General features: G+C 37.9%; 1 protein-coding gene across 1 annotated transcript in view; it reads right to left on the reverse strand.

The window, feature by feature from the left end:
• LOC136875092 (zinc finger protein ZFP2) overlaps nucleotides 1-15813 on the reverse strand; it is an 80403-nt gene that overhangs the window by 62542 nt on the left and 2048 nt on the right. Inside the window, exons 2-3 of the mRNA XM_067148823.2 lie at nucleotides 14121-14250; nucleotides 11334-11429 (exon numbers count right to left, since the gene is read on the reverse strand). Of these exons, the coding sequence (XP_067004924.2) occupies nucleotides 11334-11429; nucleotides 14121-14186 (162 nt within the window). The 5' untranslated portion in view covers nucleotides 14187-14250. The remainder of the gene's footprint in view (nucleotides 1-11333; nucleotides 11430-14120; nucleotides 14251-15813) is intronic.

The raw sequence follows: 15813 nt of genomic DNA on the forward strand, positions 1-15813 counted from the left end.
GTTGTTTCCCATTCTTTTTCTCACCGGACCAAAAGTTGCTATTACATATTAACCTGCCAAGACAACTGAAATGCATGAACCAACCAACTATATGAGTAACATTTTCACACCATTCATAGCAGGGACTAGCTGCATAAGGAATGGCATTACCAGCATCACTCATACCTCAGTCACTTTCATATTGTCAACACCAAGGATGAGATTGAGACAGATCAATGAAAGTAATTTGTTCTAGCCCATACCAGATGACATAGTGCACTGTAAACACTAGGTCTCACCAGCAAGAACATCAGTTCCCATCAGGAACCTGAAAGAATTGTTCTGAATGAGTAAATTCATAATTCAAATATCAAGGGTCCATTATACCAAAATATAAATTTTCCAGCTAATTCATTCTTGGTTGATATCATGTGATGGCCTACCAGGCATCAATTTTTATGAGAGGCAAATTCTCTCATGATCCATTGGCACTGCCAGTGTCTCAAAAAAGCCTACGCAGTGGCCTCCACTAATTGCACTAGCCATGCGTCTTCGTAGGTGTGCTAGTTACCAACTAATGAGCCCAAATTGGCACACTGGACACAAACGTTGGCAACCAAGAATGAGTTAGCTGGAGAATTTATAATTTCTAATAATGGACCACTTATATTGAAAGCACAGGAGAAGTTAAATAAAAATGAAAACTGCATAATACAAGAGCAAAACAGTGGTGATGACAAGAGGAGAAAGAGAAGGAAAGGTATCGTTCGTATCAGAGGACAAAGTCTTGAGTTTTTTGAATGCTTCAAATATTCGAGAGGTGAAAGAATGCAAGATGCAAGGTTGGATACAGCAGAAGGGTACAAGTGGGAAATATGTTCTACCAGAATGTAAGGAACTTGATATGGAACATTCCTATGAAATGTAAAGAGATAATGTACAGACACCCCTATATTAATGTATGCATCAGAGACTTGGACACTGGCAGCAAGAGATGAGAGTAAAATTCAGGCCAGTGAGACGAAGTTCCTGAGGAGTATGCTAGGGAACACAAGGAGAGACAGAGTAAGAAATGTCGAGGTCAGAAAAGAAATACATAGAAAAACAGAGAATGGAGAAGAATAAATTGAGACATGTTATGAGGATGGAGGAGGGAAGAAATAATAATAATAATGTTATTGGCTTTACGTCCCACTGACTAATTTTATGGTTTTCAGAGATGCCAAGATGCTGGAATTTCATCCCACAGGAGTTCTTTTATGTGCCAGTAAATCTACCGACATGAGGCTGACTTATCTGAGCACCTTCAAATACCACCAAACTGTGCCAAGTTAGGGCCTGGAGGCCGCACCTCAACTGTCTGAGCCACTCAGCCCGGCTGGAGGAGGAGGGAAGGATACCAAAACAAGTGTTGGCGGCTAAGACAGAGGGCAAGAGGGAGGCCCAAAGAAAGATGGATATACTCTGTCAAGAACAATATATCAAAATGTAGACTGGAATGAAATACAATTACTGAAGAGAAGTAGTGGAAGGAGAAGCAATGGTGGAGAAGTACCATCAACATCCTGACCTGGCAGGAGCTGGACAAGGGAAAATGAAATTGATGATGAATACGAGTTCACATTTTATACCATACCTATTGTACATTACTATAGCAAAAGAGAAAAATTTGACAAATATTTAGAATTTCAGAATGAAAAATTACATATTACAGGAGCAGCATACATTATTCAGCTGTAAACTACACATTGGAAAATAAGATGAGCTTTGTCAGCTTTTGTCGTACAGTAGCATTTGTAGCACTGTTTCTTACTGCTCTTGAATGTGCTCATAATCTAACTGGAATATACTGTATGTAGAGACAATGTCTTTCAATACCTTGGTCTCATGTAAATCTTCAACATCAATAGCAGAATTAATTGTGTGGTTAATTTGAACAATATTTGGGCAATGAAGATTAAAATAGTGAGAGACAGAATAAACAAAGTGAGCATGCATATATGGCTTGCTCCAATCTGAAAACCTCATAAGAGAGCGAAACCACTTCTGTGAGTACTGTACTATTTTAAATATTGCTTCTGAAGCAAATTTAAGACCACCTCTGGAAACTTGCTGTGTAAAAGCAGTTGGATCTGATGTAGGAGTTTTAAAATAAGTATGATCAATGGTCTGGTTAATAGACACTGTCAACATTGCAGCACATTCACAGCATTGTATGGTTTTTTCTTTTTTTGCAATTGGCTTTACGTTGCACCAACACAGATAGGTCTTATGGCAACGATGGGATAGGAAAGGCTTAGGAGTGGGGAGGAAGCGGCCGTGGCCTTAATTAAGGTACAGCCTGGTGTGAAAATGGGAAACCATGGAAAACCATCTTCAAGGCTGCCGACAATGGAGTTCGAACCCACTATCACCCGGATGCAAGCTCACAGCTGTGCGCCCCTAACCGCACGGCCAACTTGCCCGGTACTGTATGGCCTTCAACAATTTTGTAACAACAAAGCCAGCTATATAATAAACAATGTTGTTTACATAATCACACAGTTCTGCTGCAACCAGTGCATTACCGTACAATAAACTAAACATTCTGAATCCAAATAGTTATAATTATTTGATTCTGATTGCACCTTACAAGGCATGAACTGCGCAATAGAGAATTCACAGTTTGATTCAAAATTAATCACATTGACATTTGAACTAGCTCAACAGTGATTTGAGAGCTGACTGAAACTCAGTGGCGTATACTGAGGGTTACCAAGGCTATCGGTGAAGCCCACACCTCAAATGAGAACGATGGAAATTATAATGTAAGCATCTGACACATTGTTCCATTGACAAAATATCAAAGCAACTGGAAAAAAAAAAGTCGCACGTATTTCTGAGAGCAAGGCATCGGAGGCAGATATTGCAGCCCAGGCTGTGCGTCCCTTTCCCCTCGACCCACCTTGCGCGGCTTGCTGATGTTTGCCCGATAGGTGCAGAGACCGGTGGGGGGGGAATAGCTGTGCTAGGCGTCGGTTCATCAGATCGTCACTGCTTACTAATAGCCATGCTTTCCTAAAAAGAAATGCAATCTTTCAGGTTTAGTGTTCTCTTTTGTTGGTTGGAATCGAACCCATGATCATGGGTTGGACACCACCACTGATCTCCCGAGGAAGCTAATAAATCAGTGAATGATGTGTACGATCTCTGGTAATGCTGTAAGATTCAACATTTGTGTTTAATAATAATAATAATAATAATAATAATAATGGTCCATGGCATCTGTATAGGATTGGAGATGACCTAATGAGGATGAAATGAATGGCGAAGATGCCATAAACACCCAGTCCCCAAGCCAGGGGAATTAACGGTACAAGGGGTTTGAATCTGAGAACTGATCCGGGGCCATTGGACCAAAGGCAAGCATTCTATTCATTTAGCCACAAAGCCGGACTTTAATTTGCTAAACATTAGGCTACCATCTCCACTGATCAGGCGTTGAGTATTGACAGTAGCAGAGGCCAGGACAGTAGCTTGTGAAGGAGCCTAGACAACACAGTAGGCTACAGCTCAAATCTCTTAAAAGGCATGAAATTCACTAAATCAACCATCGAAAAGGGGTAACGTAAGTAGGGAGTGGTAGCCCATGTCTTGGACTCAGCATATGCTGCTGCTGAAACTGTAGTGTGTCTGGATTATTATTCCAACTACCTCTAGCTTGAATACACGAAAAAAAAAACAATTCAGTATGATCTTGTAATACCTTGTATGTCAAAAAATATTTGAATGGGTCACTCTCTCTGAAAAAAAAAAAAATTCTGGTACCAACATACCTATACTTTTCATACAGAACAGGAAACCCAATACAAATGTTTTACGGGGGTGTAACAAAATAGGAACATCATCAAGAGTCACTGACTTCAAGAAACTTTCCAGTTCATCAAAATAATTTTGAGAGAAGTTCACATTTTCTAACCATCCTACATTGTTTGAATCCTTGACTGAAGACATTTCGAGAATTAAGGATGTCAAACAACCTATCTATTTTCCTAAGGAAAGAAATTGTTGCAGCTGAACCTTGAAAATCAGGACGCTTATGCGCCTCAAGGAATTCAAGTGCATCTGCAACACTTGAACTCAAGGTCTCAGCAGCAAGGACACATTCATTTTTTGTTTGAAAATGCTGTTTGATAATGAATAAGCAGTCACTCTCCTGTAATGAATGACGTTTGACAATATAGTCCCATTTCATATCTCCATCCACAGTTTTAATTATTTTCTTATCTGCTAGGGTATTTCTTGCTAATTTCAGCATATGACATGGATCCAGTATGGTAGGTATTGCATAAACGTTACAATCAGTTGATGGGTGTTTAAAAGGAGATATATAACACACTCACCTTCATAACATCATCCCAAGTTTCTCAGAGCTTGAACATTAACAAACGGACTATCACACGTAACAATACGTATCACAACACCAACTTCATAGACTTTAATATGACAAGTTTTTATTAACTGTGTCAGTAGATCAGCAGGAAACTTATTTACAAAAAGATAGGCCACTAGTCACTTAAACTTTTTCCAGTGTGTCATAATTTGAAAAACTAGAGCTTCGCTAGCCAAATCATCTATCTCTATTGAAACCATCTGACCAAAATTAACATAAGCTCTTTTAACTTTATAACTATCATCACATAGTAACTGCTTTCTAATCAACATACTGTCAAACACTAAAGCACATTCTTTTTAACTTATCACAGTTTTCTTTCAAAAATTCAAACACATCAGAAACAAATCCTGGTTCACAATTCACTGATGAAATCCATGACCTAATGCGGTTAGGGTGTAGTAATTGAAACAGTGTTCTCGCATATTTGTATGCTCTTGGGGAATGAAAGTGCAATCTTAAATCAAATTGTTTCATGATATCACTGTACATTCTTGCTGGTTTACCTACTTCAGAATTCTGAAACTGGTTCATTATGAAGTGCAACAGAAAGCCACTGAAATGAAATTTCAAAATGCTTTCTAAGTCAGTACTTCTTTTACAAAACTGAAATTAATTCCACCATGTTACTTATCTTCTTATTCCCGCTATAAACAATCATCTGAAGCCTTTTGATCTTCTTCATCAATTCTGTTTTCACAGGAAATTTGGGAGACTGTCTGTCCAAGTCTGATTGTCTATTTTCATGTTATCAGGAAACTCTTGATCTTGTACAGAAACACCTGCCACTTCCTCTTATTTCTGCAATGAAAAACATCAAACATTTACATGCATAAGAATAATACCTTTGCAAAATGTATTTTTCTATTTAAAAAATGTATAGGTCTCATACTAACCAGATTAAGGACTGATCCTTTGAGAACCAGCTGTCGTCTTGTAACAATCTTTCTTTGAAGATGGCCTGGAAAATTGAAGATTGATGGCACAACATCTTCTTTCAGTAATTTTACAGGTGCGCAGTTCTTGACTGATAACTATTAGGTGTAAAATGTTTGTTGCATACTGTATTTTTTTTAAAATACTCTATGCTATGGGTAACCAATATTCTCTGCATATTGCTTGAACCTACTTCTTCAGAATATCAGGCCGAGAAAATGGAAACCTGTATAAACAAGCAAATCATAAAAATAAATAAATAAGTAAATAGTCTTAGCCATGTACCGCTTGAGGTTATGTCCGACATCAACCAGTTTATAACGTACTAAAATAACTTACGTGTGAAACTGAACTCTACATCCTTTTCTCTGGAGCTCTTTACAACCATACGCCACACAATATTTCACCATTTATAATTAAAAAATTATGAAAACTCATCTAGAAATATATTTTCCAATAAGAATCACGAATGACAAATTCACATTCAGTACGTACACAGTTGCCAACGTAACAAAAAACAAACGTCACGATTTTTGCCATTCCAAAGCATAGCTGTTGTATCCTGTTTATATATTGAGATCACTGATTATAACTCACGTTAGCAGTAGACATTATATGGTTGTGATAAAATGAACAAAATAGAAGAAACCAACAACCAGTTTTCCAGTCAGTGACTGGGTCAGAGATGGAATGAATGAAGCCTTGCGGTGAGGATGGGAATTGGGCCAGCTGCTGAAGCCTGTCGCACTCCTCTGGGGCAAAGATTAATGACTGACAGATGAAATGAAATGATAGTGGAGAGTGTTCCTGCAATGAAAGATGACAGAAAACCAGAGTACCTGGAGAAAAACCTGTTCGCCTCCGCTTTGTCCAGCACAAATCGCACATGGAGTGACCAGGATTTGAAACAGGGAACCCAGCAGTGAGAGGCACACATGTTTCCGCCTGAGCCATGAAAGTTCTCCGAATGGAACCGAATGATTCTTATATATAAATCACAAAAGTAGAGGAGGCTATATTAATATATAATAAAATACCTTGAAAAACACTAAAATCACTTTCTTATCTCTATCTTACTAAAGAGAGCGGAACATGTCTTCGATTGTCCTTGTTTCTTTTCTTTCTCTTCAATTCTTCCTGGTATTCCTTTTAAGATATTGCGTATATTTTCCTTAATATAAACTGATGAGGCTTTTATGGTATTTGAAGAATTTTGAGAAAATATTTGAAAGAATCCATGCTATTACTTGACGTGGGTGAGCATGCAAGATCTGAAGTAGTTTCATGCTCATTGAATAAATTTGGCTTGAGAACTTTTATTCTGCTCTTCAAAATGACAGCACCAGAAAGATCCTTCTTGGGAGAAGGTACCTCTAAACATTCATCAATCCACGTAAAATTATCTCTGACCTGATCATCATCATCTTGTTCTAATGAATTATCTGTCATCGTTTCGTTTTGATTAGCCAATATTATTTCACATGTTGAATTGTACTGAGTTGTAACACTTTTCCAGTTAGCATACAAATCTGGTTCACCATATTTCTGCTTTTCTCCACCATGTCATTGAATTTATGAAGAAAACAAGGAGGAAATAATTCTTACAGTTCATCTTTATCTTCTTATTGCAAGTAAAAGGGGACAAAGGGCTGCCTTCGTCACTCTCTTGCTGTGGGCTTTCCACTGGGGTTTTCAAAATATCATCAACACATTTTGTGTAGTCCACAGCATCGGGATGTAGTGGATAGAGACCACACTTACAAACGGCGCTTTTCACAATATCTGGCCTAAGAGCATCATCCTACACTATAACATGTGTGCAAAATTTACCTTGGTTTCTGATGAACCAAGAAATTGTATTTTCTCATCTTAGAAAGCATTTCTCCATGCTCGGTTTAGAGGTGTAAATACACCAGCATCTGCTGGTTTCAGAAGATGGGTGGTATTAGGGAAAAGAGTACAATATTCTTCCATGGTCATGAAAAAATTCACTGACTTCAAGGGATAAATATCTCCTGCGTCCATCAAGAAATAGAATTGTTATTTTCTCTACATCTAGCCATGACCTAAAATGTTGAAGTCAGTACAGAAATGTTGGGGCCTTCCTCCAGTCACCTTCAGTTTTCTCGTAGATCCATGGCTCCTGTACACTGAAGTCGTATGTTGCTATAGATGATCACTGTTGGGGCACAACGTCTGCTGGCACTGTTATGCCTACCTTCTCTTTAGAGGTTCCTGTAAATTGAACCTCTTCCCCCTCACTCCATGGTACTTCCCCAAACCTTTAGAAACAGAAAACTTGCCTGGTCTGCATATAGGATCCTGCTTGGATCTTCCATAATTGATCTCACATCCTCAGATTCCAGGTAGCACAACAGTCCCACAACCAACCACGTATTCTCTCTTCCGGGATAGATGCTCTGTCCTTGCTAAAGGATTCCGCCATTCCATAAAACATCTGAACCAGGTTTTACCAGGTCCTCCATGCCTAAACGATGTGTTCCTTCCTCATGTATGCACAATTTGCTGAACAGTGTCAAGTTAATTATTTTTCTTCAACGGAAATCCTTCCTTAGCCATGTTAATTATTAATTCACTAATGCACTCTTCGTCTCATGAACTAAGGAACGGCTTCCGGGCAAGGGCAGTCTGAATCTTCTGAAGCCCAGATAGAATGTCGTTTAACTTTGTTAAAGGGACCTGGTATGGTGTAGATGCTTGCCTTTTGGACTTCATACCGGATTTAACCTGTTGAATAGCTTCAGTCAAGGCAGATAATGTATACTGACAGTGTTTCATATTTTCAACAGGTTTAAACCTTGGCTTTTGGGACATTTGCCCTGTTTGGCATCTTAATTTTGACCACTGTCATAGCTCCGAACACTGGTTAAGGAAAATAAGCTAGAACTGCAAAAATGATCATTTTCTCTTTCTAGTTTTAAATGGCTAAAATGTAATAAAAATGTATTTTTTCCAAGAGTGGGAGGGCAACTGCCCCGCACATCCTCTCTTCTTCAAGACCACTCCATTTGCCGATGAAGAGAGCGCACGGAAAGAGACAGGATTGTTAAATAAAGTGATTAACAGCATATGACATCAAAGAAACAGAAGTGAGTTTATTTTTGTAGATTTATTTGGTAATTTGCCTTGCCTTTTATTCTAAATTTTATTTTATTTCTCTTGGGTTATTTATGGTCCAGTTCCACCTCATTCTTTTCTTTGCCTGACACCGAAATTTTCATTATTGTGAGATGTTGCCTTACGATTAGATAATGCCTGCCTTACCATCTTATTGTTGTTGGTGATGGTGATTACTGAATTTTGTGACTTGCTACCTTGGTTATTATGTATGGTTGTGTTGGTGTATTTAATGTATCAAAACTTGGTCATGGTTATTATTTTACTGAATTTTGTTGGATTTTCAGTATTTAATTTTCTGCTTTGTGGTTAAAATTAATTTTGTTTCTATTATGTTAAATTTCATTGCATCAATTCCTATTTTCACTTTGTTTATCCTTAAATTATCTATATGCATTATACTCTTTATTTTCTTGGTTCTCCCCTTGTGCGCGTTTTACATTCTTATTGGCTTGCAGATACCCTCAAGTATTCACTAAAGTTCCTTTCTTGTAAAAGCCAAGTATTTGATATGGTTTGGTGTAAATAAATTTTTATCAAAGGCAATTAAATATAACTGTGTAAAATATAGGGACACCCCTACCCGGAAACTGTATACATCAGCGGTATCGTATATTGTGCACATAACAAGAATATAGCTGCTGTAGATAAGAAGACTACTCATAATTCTTCAAATTTCAATACCAAGTTCGGAAGATGCTGAAAATGTAAACATGTATTATACGTCATTTCTGTGGTTTACAACCAATCTAAATTTCTCTTAACGTAACTGGTATCTAAATTATGTCTGCCGTATGCCATTTTAAGAAGTCTAATATCCAAGATGATTCCCTCCCTCTTAATTTAAAATCATTCTAGATGCTATTTATTTTAAATTCTAGAAATTTCAATTTTATTTTTATATCTTTTATATATTCATCCACCGTACTTATTATTACATTCAGTTTTGGTCTTTAAACCATGGCATATGTTGTTATTTCAGGTCATTGTTCTATTTCTTGTACTGTGTAAGATCCACTCCTCAGTTGCAGTCAGTTGACCTTTGTTCCTGCCCAGATATTCCATCAATTCCAGTCCTGTCTTGTCCTTTGTGGCATCCCTCAGAAGTTGGTGTGATGTTCGCATTGGGATAACCGCTGAACCTTCTTGTTGTTGAGCTCGCAATTGACACTGATGCTTGCTGTGTTGTGCTCTCACTTGTTTTGCTGTTGTGGTGTTCGATTGTTGGTACACCATAAAATGAGTGGTACAATATGCTGTCCGATGACAAACCCTCTGCCTTAGTGACCAACGACTAAAAATGAACATAACCTTCAAAATTTCACTTTGTTGCCAAGGTCCAAAATGGTTCAACTAAGATGCCTTGGGTTGGCCGAAATCAAAACGTGATGTTCAAATTTATCTCGCAGAATAAAGAATGCCACCAATACTTCTTACAGCCGTGCACGATGATCTATTCATAACAAAAGTTTCGAAATAAAAAAGTACAAAGAGTAGTTGTTTATTGTTTGTGACTTGCCTCACATTGTTGTAAACAACCCATGGAGTGAAATTAAAGTTCACAGTTCATATTGAATTTGAACTCCGCACTCAAATTTTGCATTAATGTTGTGTAGGAAGCTATCAACTTTTATTAAGACTATAAACCCAATCAGAGATCAAGAAGGCAAAATTTGTGTCAGCAGAGGACTGAACAATGTCCAAATGCTTGCAGAGTCAAAACACCGCATCTATCTGCATCCATACTATCATCTAACAAAGCTAATATAAGTTAATAATCATGGCAGAACACCTTCGACTACTTCATCCAGACACTCCACTCTAAAACACATTTCTAATTCAAAAATAAAATATTTACATCCCATCAGCAAATGGGATGGTAAAGAAGGCACACTCATGCACGTCACAAGTGTTGCAAGTTGAATGCTGATACTTCTGTATAGTTAATGTTAAACACACCAAAGGTGCATGTAACACCAGTGTACCCATTCCTTAACACTGGAATAGACTATTCTGGAACAATGTTCATAAAAAATGTAGTGAAGTCAAGCAAGACCACACTGCCATGATACCTGATCTGACCACAACTACATTTCTCACTGCTCTTCTTCGACTTCATTCTCATAGAAGTCAACCCCTGAACATATACAGTGATAATGGGAAGAAGGTCTTCGGAGCAGCTAAAGAAATAAAGGAAAGTCTGCAAGACAATCCACATAAAAAGCAATAATTCACTGCAACTGCAGGCATGGGACTGAAATGGCATTTCATCCCTCCTGCAGAGTCACACTTTGGTGGAATCTGGGAAACAGCTGTCAAGAGTCTGATATCATCTCAGAAGTGTGATGGTTACTTATTGGTTCACCTGCAATGAACTGACCACCCTTGCAACACATACATCTTCTCAACATAGTTAAATATTAGCCCTTCCAACAATTCTAACCTAACTACCATATTTTCTCACATAATTAACGTCCTTGGATATTTGACGCATCCCAATACTTTTGCCCGACAGTAATAAAAGAATGTATCTTATTGCAAATTTGTGTTTGAAGACATTCATGCAGTCAAAAGTATTAGTAGCAATAATGCCAGTTCCTAAATGATATGCACTACAGCTCTTGGGAGCCATCCCATCTGCTACGTCATGCCTAATGCAAGATCTTGGAACAACTTGAACAAAATATGAAAATTAGGCAAGCAAACAGTCAATCTCATTAAAAGCATATTTTCCATAGTACTATCAATCATACACATCGAAATGACGGGTCAACCATTGATATCTGTTGAGCGACATTCTAACAATTTTCATTACATGACAATCGCTTATCAAATTATGTACATTTACCTCAAATAAACAATCCTCTGTTGGCCCTGGCACTGTTAACTCTGATTTGGCTTCCTTTTTCATAGTTATAATTTGTGTTACATGTTCAATACTTTCCTGTGGAAAAGAAGATATATTAGGTAAGCACGTAACACATTTCTACAAATACAGTCACCAACTAAAGAGCATGGTAATCCATTACCTGCCAGTTTTACAGATATTTTCAAAATTTTGCTAACCGAGCTCGATAGCTGCAGTCGCTTAAATGCGGCCAGTATCCAGTATTCGGGAGATAGTAGGTTCGAACCCCACTGTCGGCAGCCCTGAAAATGGTTTTCCGTGGTTTCCCATTTTCACACCAGGCAAATGCTGGGGCTGTACCTTAATTAAGGCCACGGCCGCTTCCTTCCCAGTCCTAGCCCTTTCCTGTCCCATCGTCGCCATAAGACCTATCTGTGTCGGTGCGACGTAAAGCAAATAGCAAAAAAAAAAAAAAAAAAAATTTGCTAATGTTTATGGAAGGTTTCCAACAGGAGACAATTCTTAAAACCAAAGGCTGTATTGAGATTGGTGTTACTATCCTTGCTCACACCTAATGTCATGGAAAGGACAAGAATGTTATCCAAATATAAACTGAGAAAAGTTTCCTAGGCATACCAGATGATACATTGCATCCTACCAGAGATGGAATTGGAGCCATCTTGCACAGAATTTTGGAAGTAAGCAGCCACAGACATAAACACTAAAAAATATGAACTGTTTTTATATGTCCAATCATATCAAAATAATGTTAGAGGTTGTTTGAACTCCTTAAAAGTGCTAAAACTGTTCTAAACCTGTTAACATATAGTGAGAGATATAAATCCTACATACTCACCATAGAGCTTGTTTACAGACAGATTAAAATACCTTGAAATATCTGAAGCACATTCTTTACTCTGGTTTTACTGAACTCAAAAAATGAAAAAAAAAAAAAAAAAGATTATAAAAGCAGGCTTATCGGTCATATTTCAGGGAAAGGTGTGATGTGGGCCACACTCAAAGCAACTACAAATGAAATGTTTTACGACTACAAGGATGTTACGTAGTGTTCTGAGAGAACACCATCAGTGCAGAGCCAGCAATGTTGGCAAGAACATCTGCTCTTTCAGAGCCTCCTTCATGATCTACTAGGATATGATGAAAGGAAGAAGCAATGAACATTTGGAGAACTTTGATTTCTTATTATATGAAAGTATTTAAAAGTTACAGTATAGGTCTTTGGACATTCAATGCATCATTTAGAATAACTCTGCACATTTATGAAGAAAAACGTTGTTTCCGATATTGGCACACATTTCTCTAACATAATTTTGATTTTTTTTTACAAGAGGTGGCAGAATGATGTGCAGGAATTAAGTATAACTAGAAACATGTGCTGGGATAATTCAGCTTCTTCAAATACCTTTAGATTGAAACCAAGTCACACTTGCCAACATGAAATTAGCATGTTATCACTTTAACCCCTGAGCTATCAGATGAAGGGGCACTGAACTGAAAGCCACACACTCAGAAGATCGCATTGGACTGTGTTTTGACTGCATCTCCACCTTCAATATAGTGTTTGCCTTAGACATGCTATACTGTGACAGTATTTTACTATGTGCTCACCCAACATTAGTAACATTGTATAGAAGATTAAATGATGAAAATTTTACCTGAAACATCTTTCGAAGGAAAAATATGTTCACTATGACAGCCAGGGACCTACTGGCAATAACCTAATTAAATCTAGCACCGACCATTGTCAATCAGTTCAGCAACTAGTAGCATTGCAATTGGCTGATATGAAAGGAAGTGATGCCAATCCCACAAATATACAATTAGCAAACCATGCAGAATAAAGACAACCATACAATCATCTGAAAGCCATATCAATTACCTACAACAATAAAGAAAAAACAATAGACAGTCAATCAATGGGTACTCAGCACATGAAAGGCACTGAAGCCTTGATGATGAGCCTCTGCCTATCATGACTATGTCACTAGCTGGACCTAACAAGGGCTTCTTCACTATCAAACACAAAACATTCATTGAGCTCTTTACCACTATCAAACATAAAATGCACTGCTGTGAAAATGAAAACTTACAACCTGTTTTCCAGTCAGAGACCAGCTCAGAGATGGAATGAATGAAGCCCCAATCTTGTGGCAAGGATAGAAATTATGCCCGCTGACAAAGCTTGTCGCACTCCTCTGGGGCAAGGATTAATGACTGACAGATGAAATGATATTGGAGAGTGTTGCTGGAATGAAAGATGACAGGAAACACCAGAGTACCCGGAGATAAACCTGTCCCGGCCAGCATAAATCTCACAAGGATTGACCAGGATTTGATCCACGAACTCAGCAGTGAGAGGCCGATGCAATGCCGCCTGAGACAGAGAAGCATAGAATGCACTGCTGTCTCCCTAGTAAATGCTAGAGGCCAACTGTCCACTTTGTGGCCCTAATCTGGGGTTTATGCCAACAGAACCCTTTTGCTTACCCATGAACAATGATTTTGTCATTAGTCAGACCCAAATATGTACATCAACACTGCTGTTTTTAGTTCCTAAGTGTTGGCAGCCATGTATAGCATGCTGTCACATATTTCCAGATGAAGAAACATAACAGAGACATAACATGCCTAAATGCTCATGCTGCAAGTGGTGACTGCTGGTGTTAATATTGGGTAAGCACATAGTAAATTTTGCCCCTGCCAAACTTATTCAGCTACTAAGGGTTAAATTCAGATCTCTACAAGGTTAACTGGAATGAGACTTACAAGTGAAGCATTTGCTGTTCCTTCAAGCCAGGCTGGTTCCTCTTTGATCTTTGTTTCCAGGTCCATTTCACTCTACAAGGGAAGTAGTTAGAAGGTACTGGGATTGTTGATTGCTTCCAATGACTTTATACTGAAAAATAGGCCAAGAAAATATATTATCGTTTTGCTGTCATTATTATCTAGGTTATTTGTCAACAGACAAAGCAACAAGCCTGTAATATTACATGATTGTCAATATCATGATTATAACAAAAAAACTCACATTTTACATGAATGTTGATATTGTGATCATAGACAAGGACCTCCAGTTTTAAATGACTGTCAACACAGTGACCACTTCCATAGGATATCTAATTTAACATGACTGACGATATCGTGATCATAGCCAAGGGCCCACAGTTTTACACGACAGCTAATATCACAATCATACAATTTTGCATAGAAATGAAAAAACAGCAAGATGAGTTTGCAATTTAGAAGCTTAAGGTAAAGACTGAAACTAACTGAACAATTCCCAGTGCCTTGAGATTTGTTCTATCAAACTTTTCCTTCTTAGGATCAAAATCTCACAAACATTCTCCTCTCATCAAGCTGATTAACTATCTCCTTATCTGAGACATGTTCTATCCATCTGATCTTCAATAACTTCCAATAACACCACATTTCAAAGGCTTCAACTCTATTTTTCTCAGCACCATTTATTATCCATGTTTCACTCTAATACAGTGCCATACTCCACACTAAATGTTTTTCAATCTGCTGCATCTAAGGAACGTAATGGAGAAAAAACTGGAGTTCAGGCAGAATTTAGTGATGATATTTATAGATATTGAGAAGGCATATGACTGCGCACCACGGTATGTTGTCTTGGTTGCTTTGATAAAATATGTAGGCAGGCAGAACAGAAAAATTTATCAAAGCCATATATGAAAAGTGAGCAGGTAGTATGAAAACTATGATAGGATAAACAAACTGGTTCAACGTAGAAACAGAACTTCAACAAGGACGTGTATTATCCCCTCTACACTTCATTACAGTCATGGATGAAATCCACAAGACTATACAACAAAAAATGGGAAGCATAGGGACAAAAGCCTTACTCTTTGCATATGACATTGTAATATGGGGAAGAGATGAAATGGAAGTACAAGAATAAGTTACAGTATTGAATCAGGAGTAGAGGAATATGGAATAAAATAACTGCAGAGACGTGTACTATAGCAGTGGTGATGAGAGGTAATAGAGAAGAAAGAGATAATATTCAAGGAAATGGAAGACAATTTGAAGTTGTGGAAAGATTCAAGTATTTGTGGGGTATAATTGCAGAAGATGAGAAAATAATATATAACAATAGTTATTTGCTTTACAGCCTACAAACTACTTTTTTTACAGATTTCTGAGACACCAAGGTGCCAGAATTTAGTCTTGCAGGAATTCTTATGTGCCAGTAAATCTACCTACATGAGGTTGACGTATATTTGCACATTCAAATACCTACAGACTGAGCCACGTTCAAACCTGCCAAGTTGGGGTCAGAAGGCAAGTGCCTCATCCGTCTGAGCCACTCAGCCCGGTGATGATGGGAAAATAAACAGAAAATTGCAAAGAGAAGTGAACAAGTTTTACCAATGTGTGAGATTTATAGTGTGGAACTGGAACGTACTAATGAAATGCAAGAAAATTCTGTACCCAA

Source organism: Anabrus simplex, chromosome 5 (assembly GCF_040414725.1).
Source record: "Anabrus simplex isolate iqAnaSimp1 chromosome 5, ASM4041472v1, whole genome shotgun sequence".
Classification (NCBI taxonomy): Eukaryota; Metazoa; Arthropoda; class Insecta; order Orthoptera; family Tettigoniidae; genus Anabrus; species Anabrus simplex.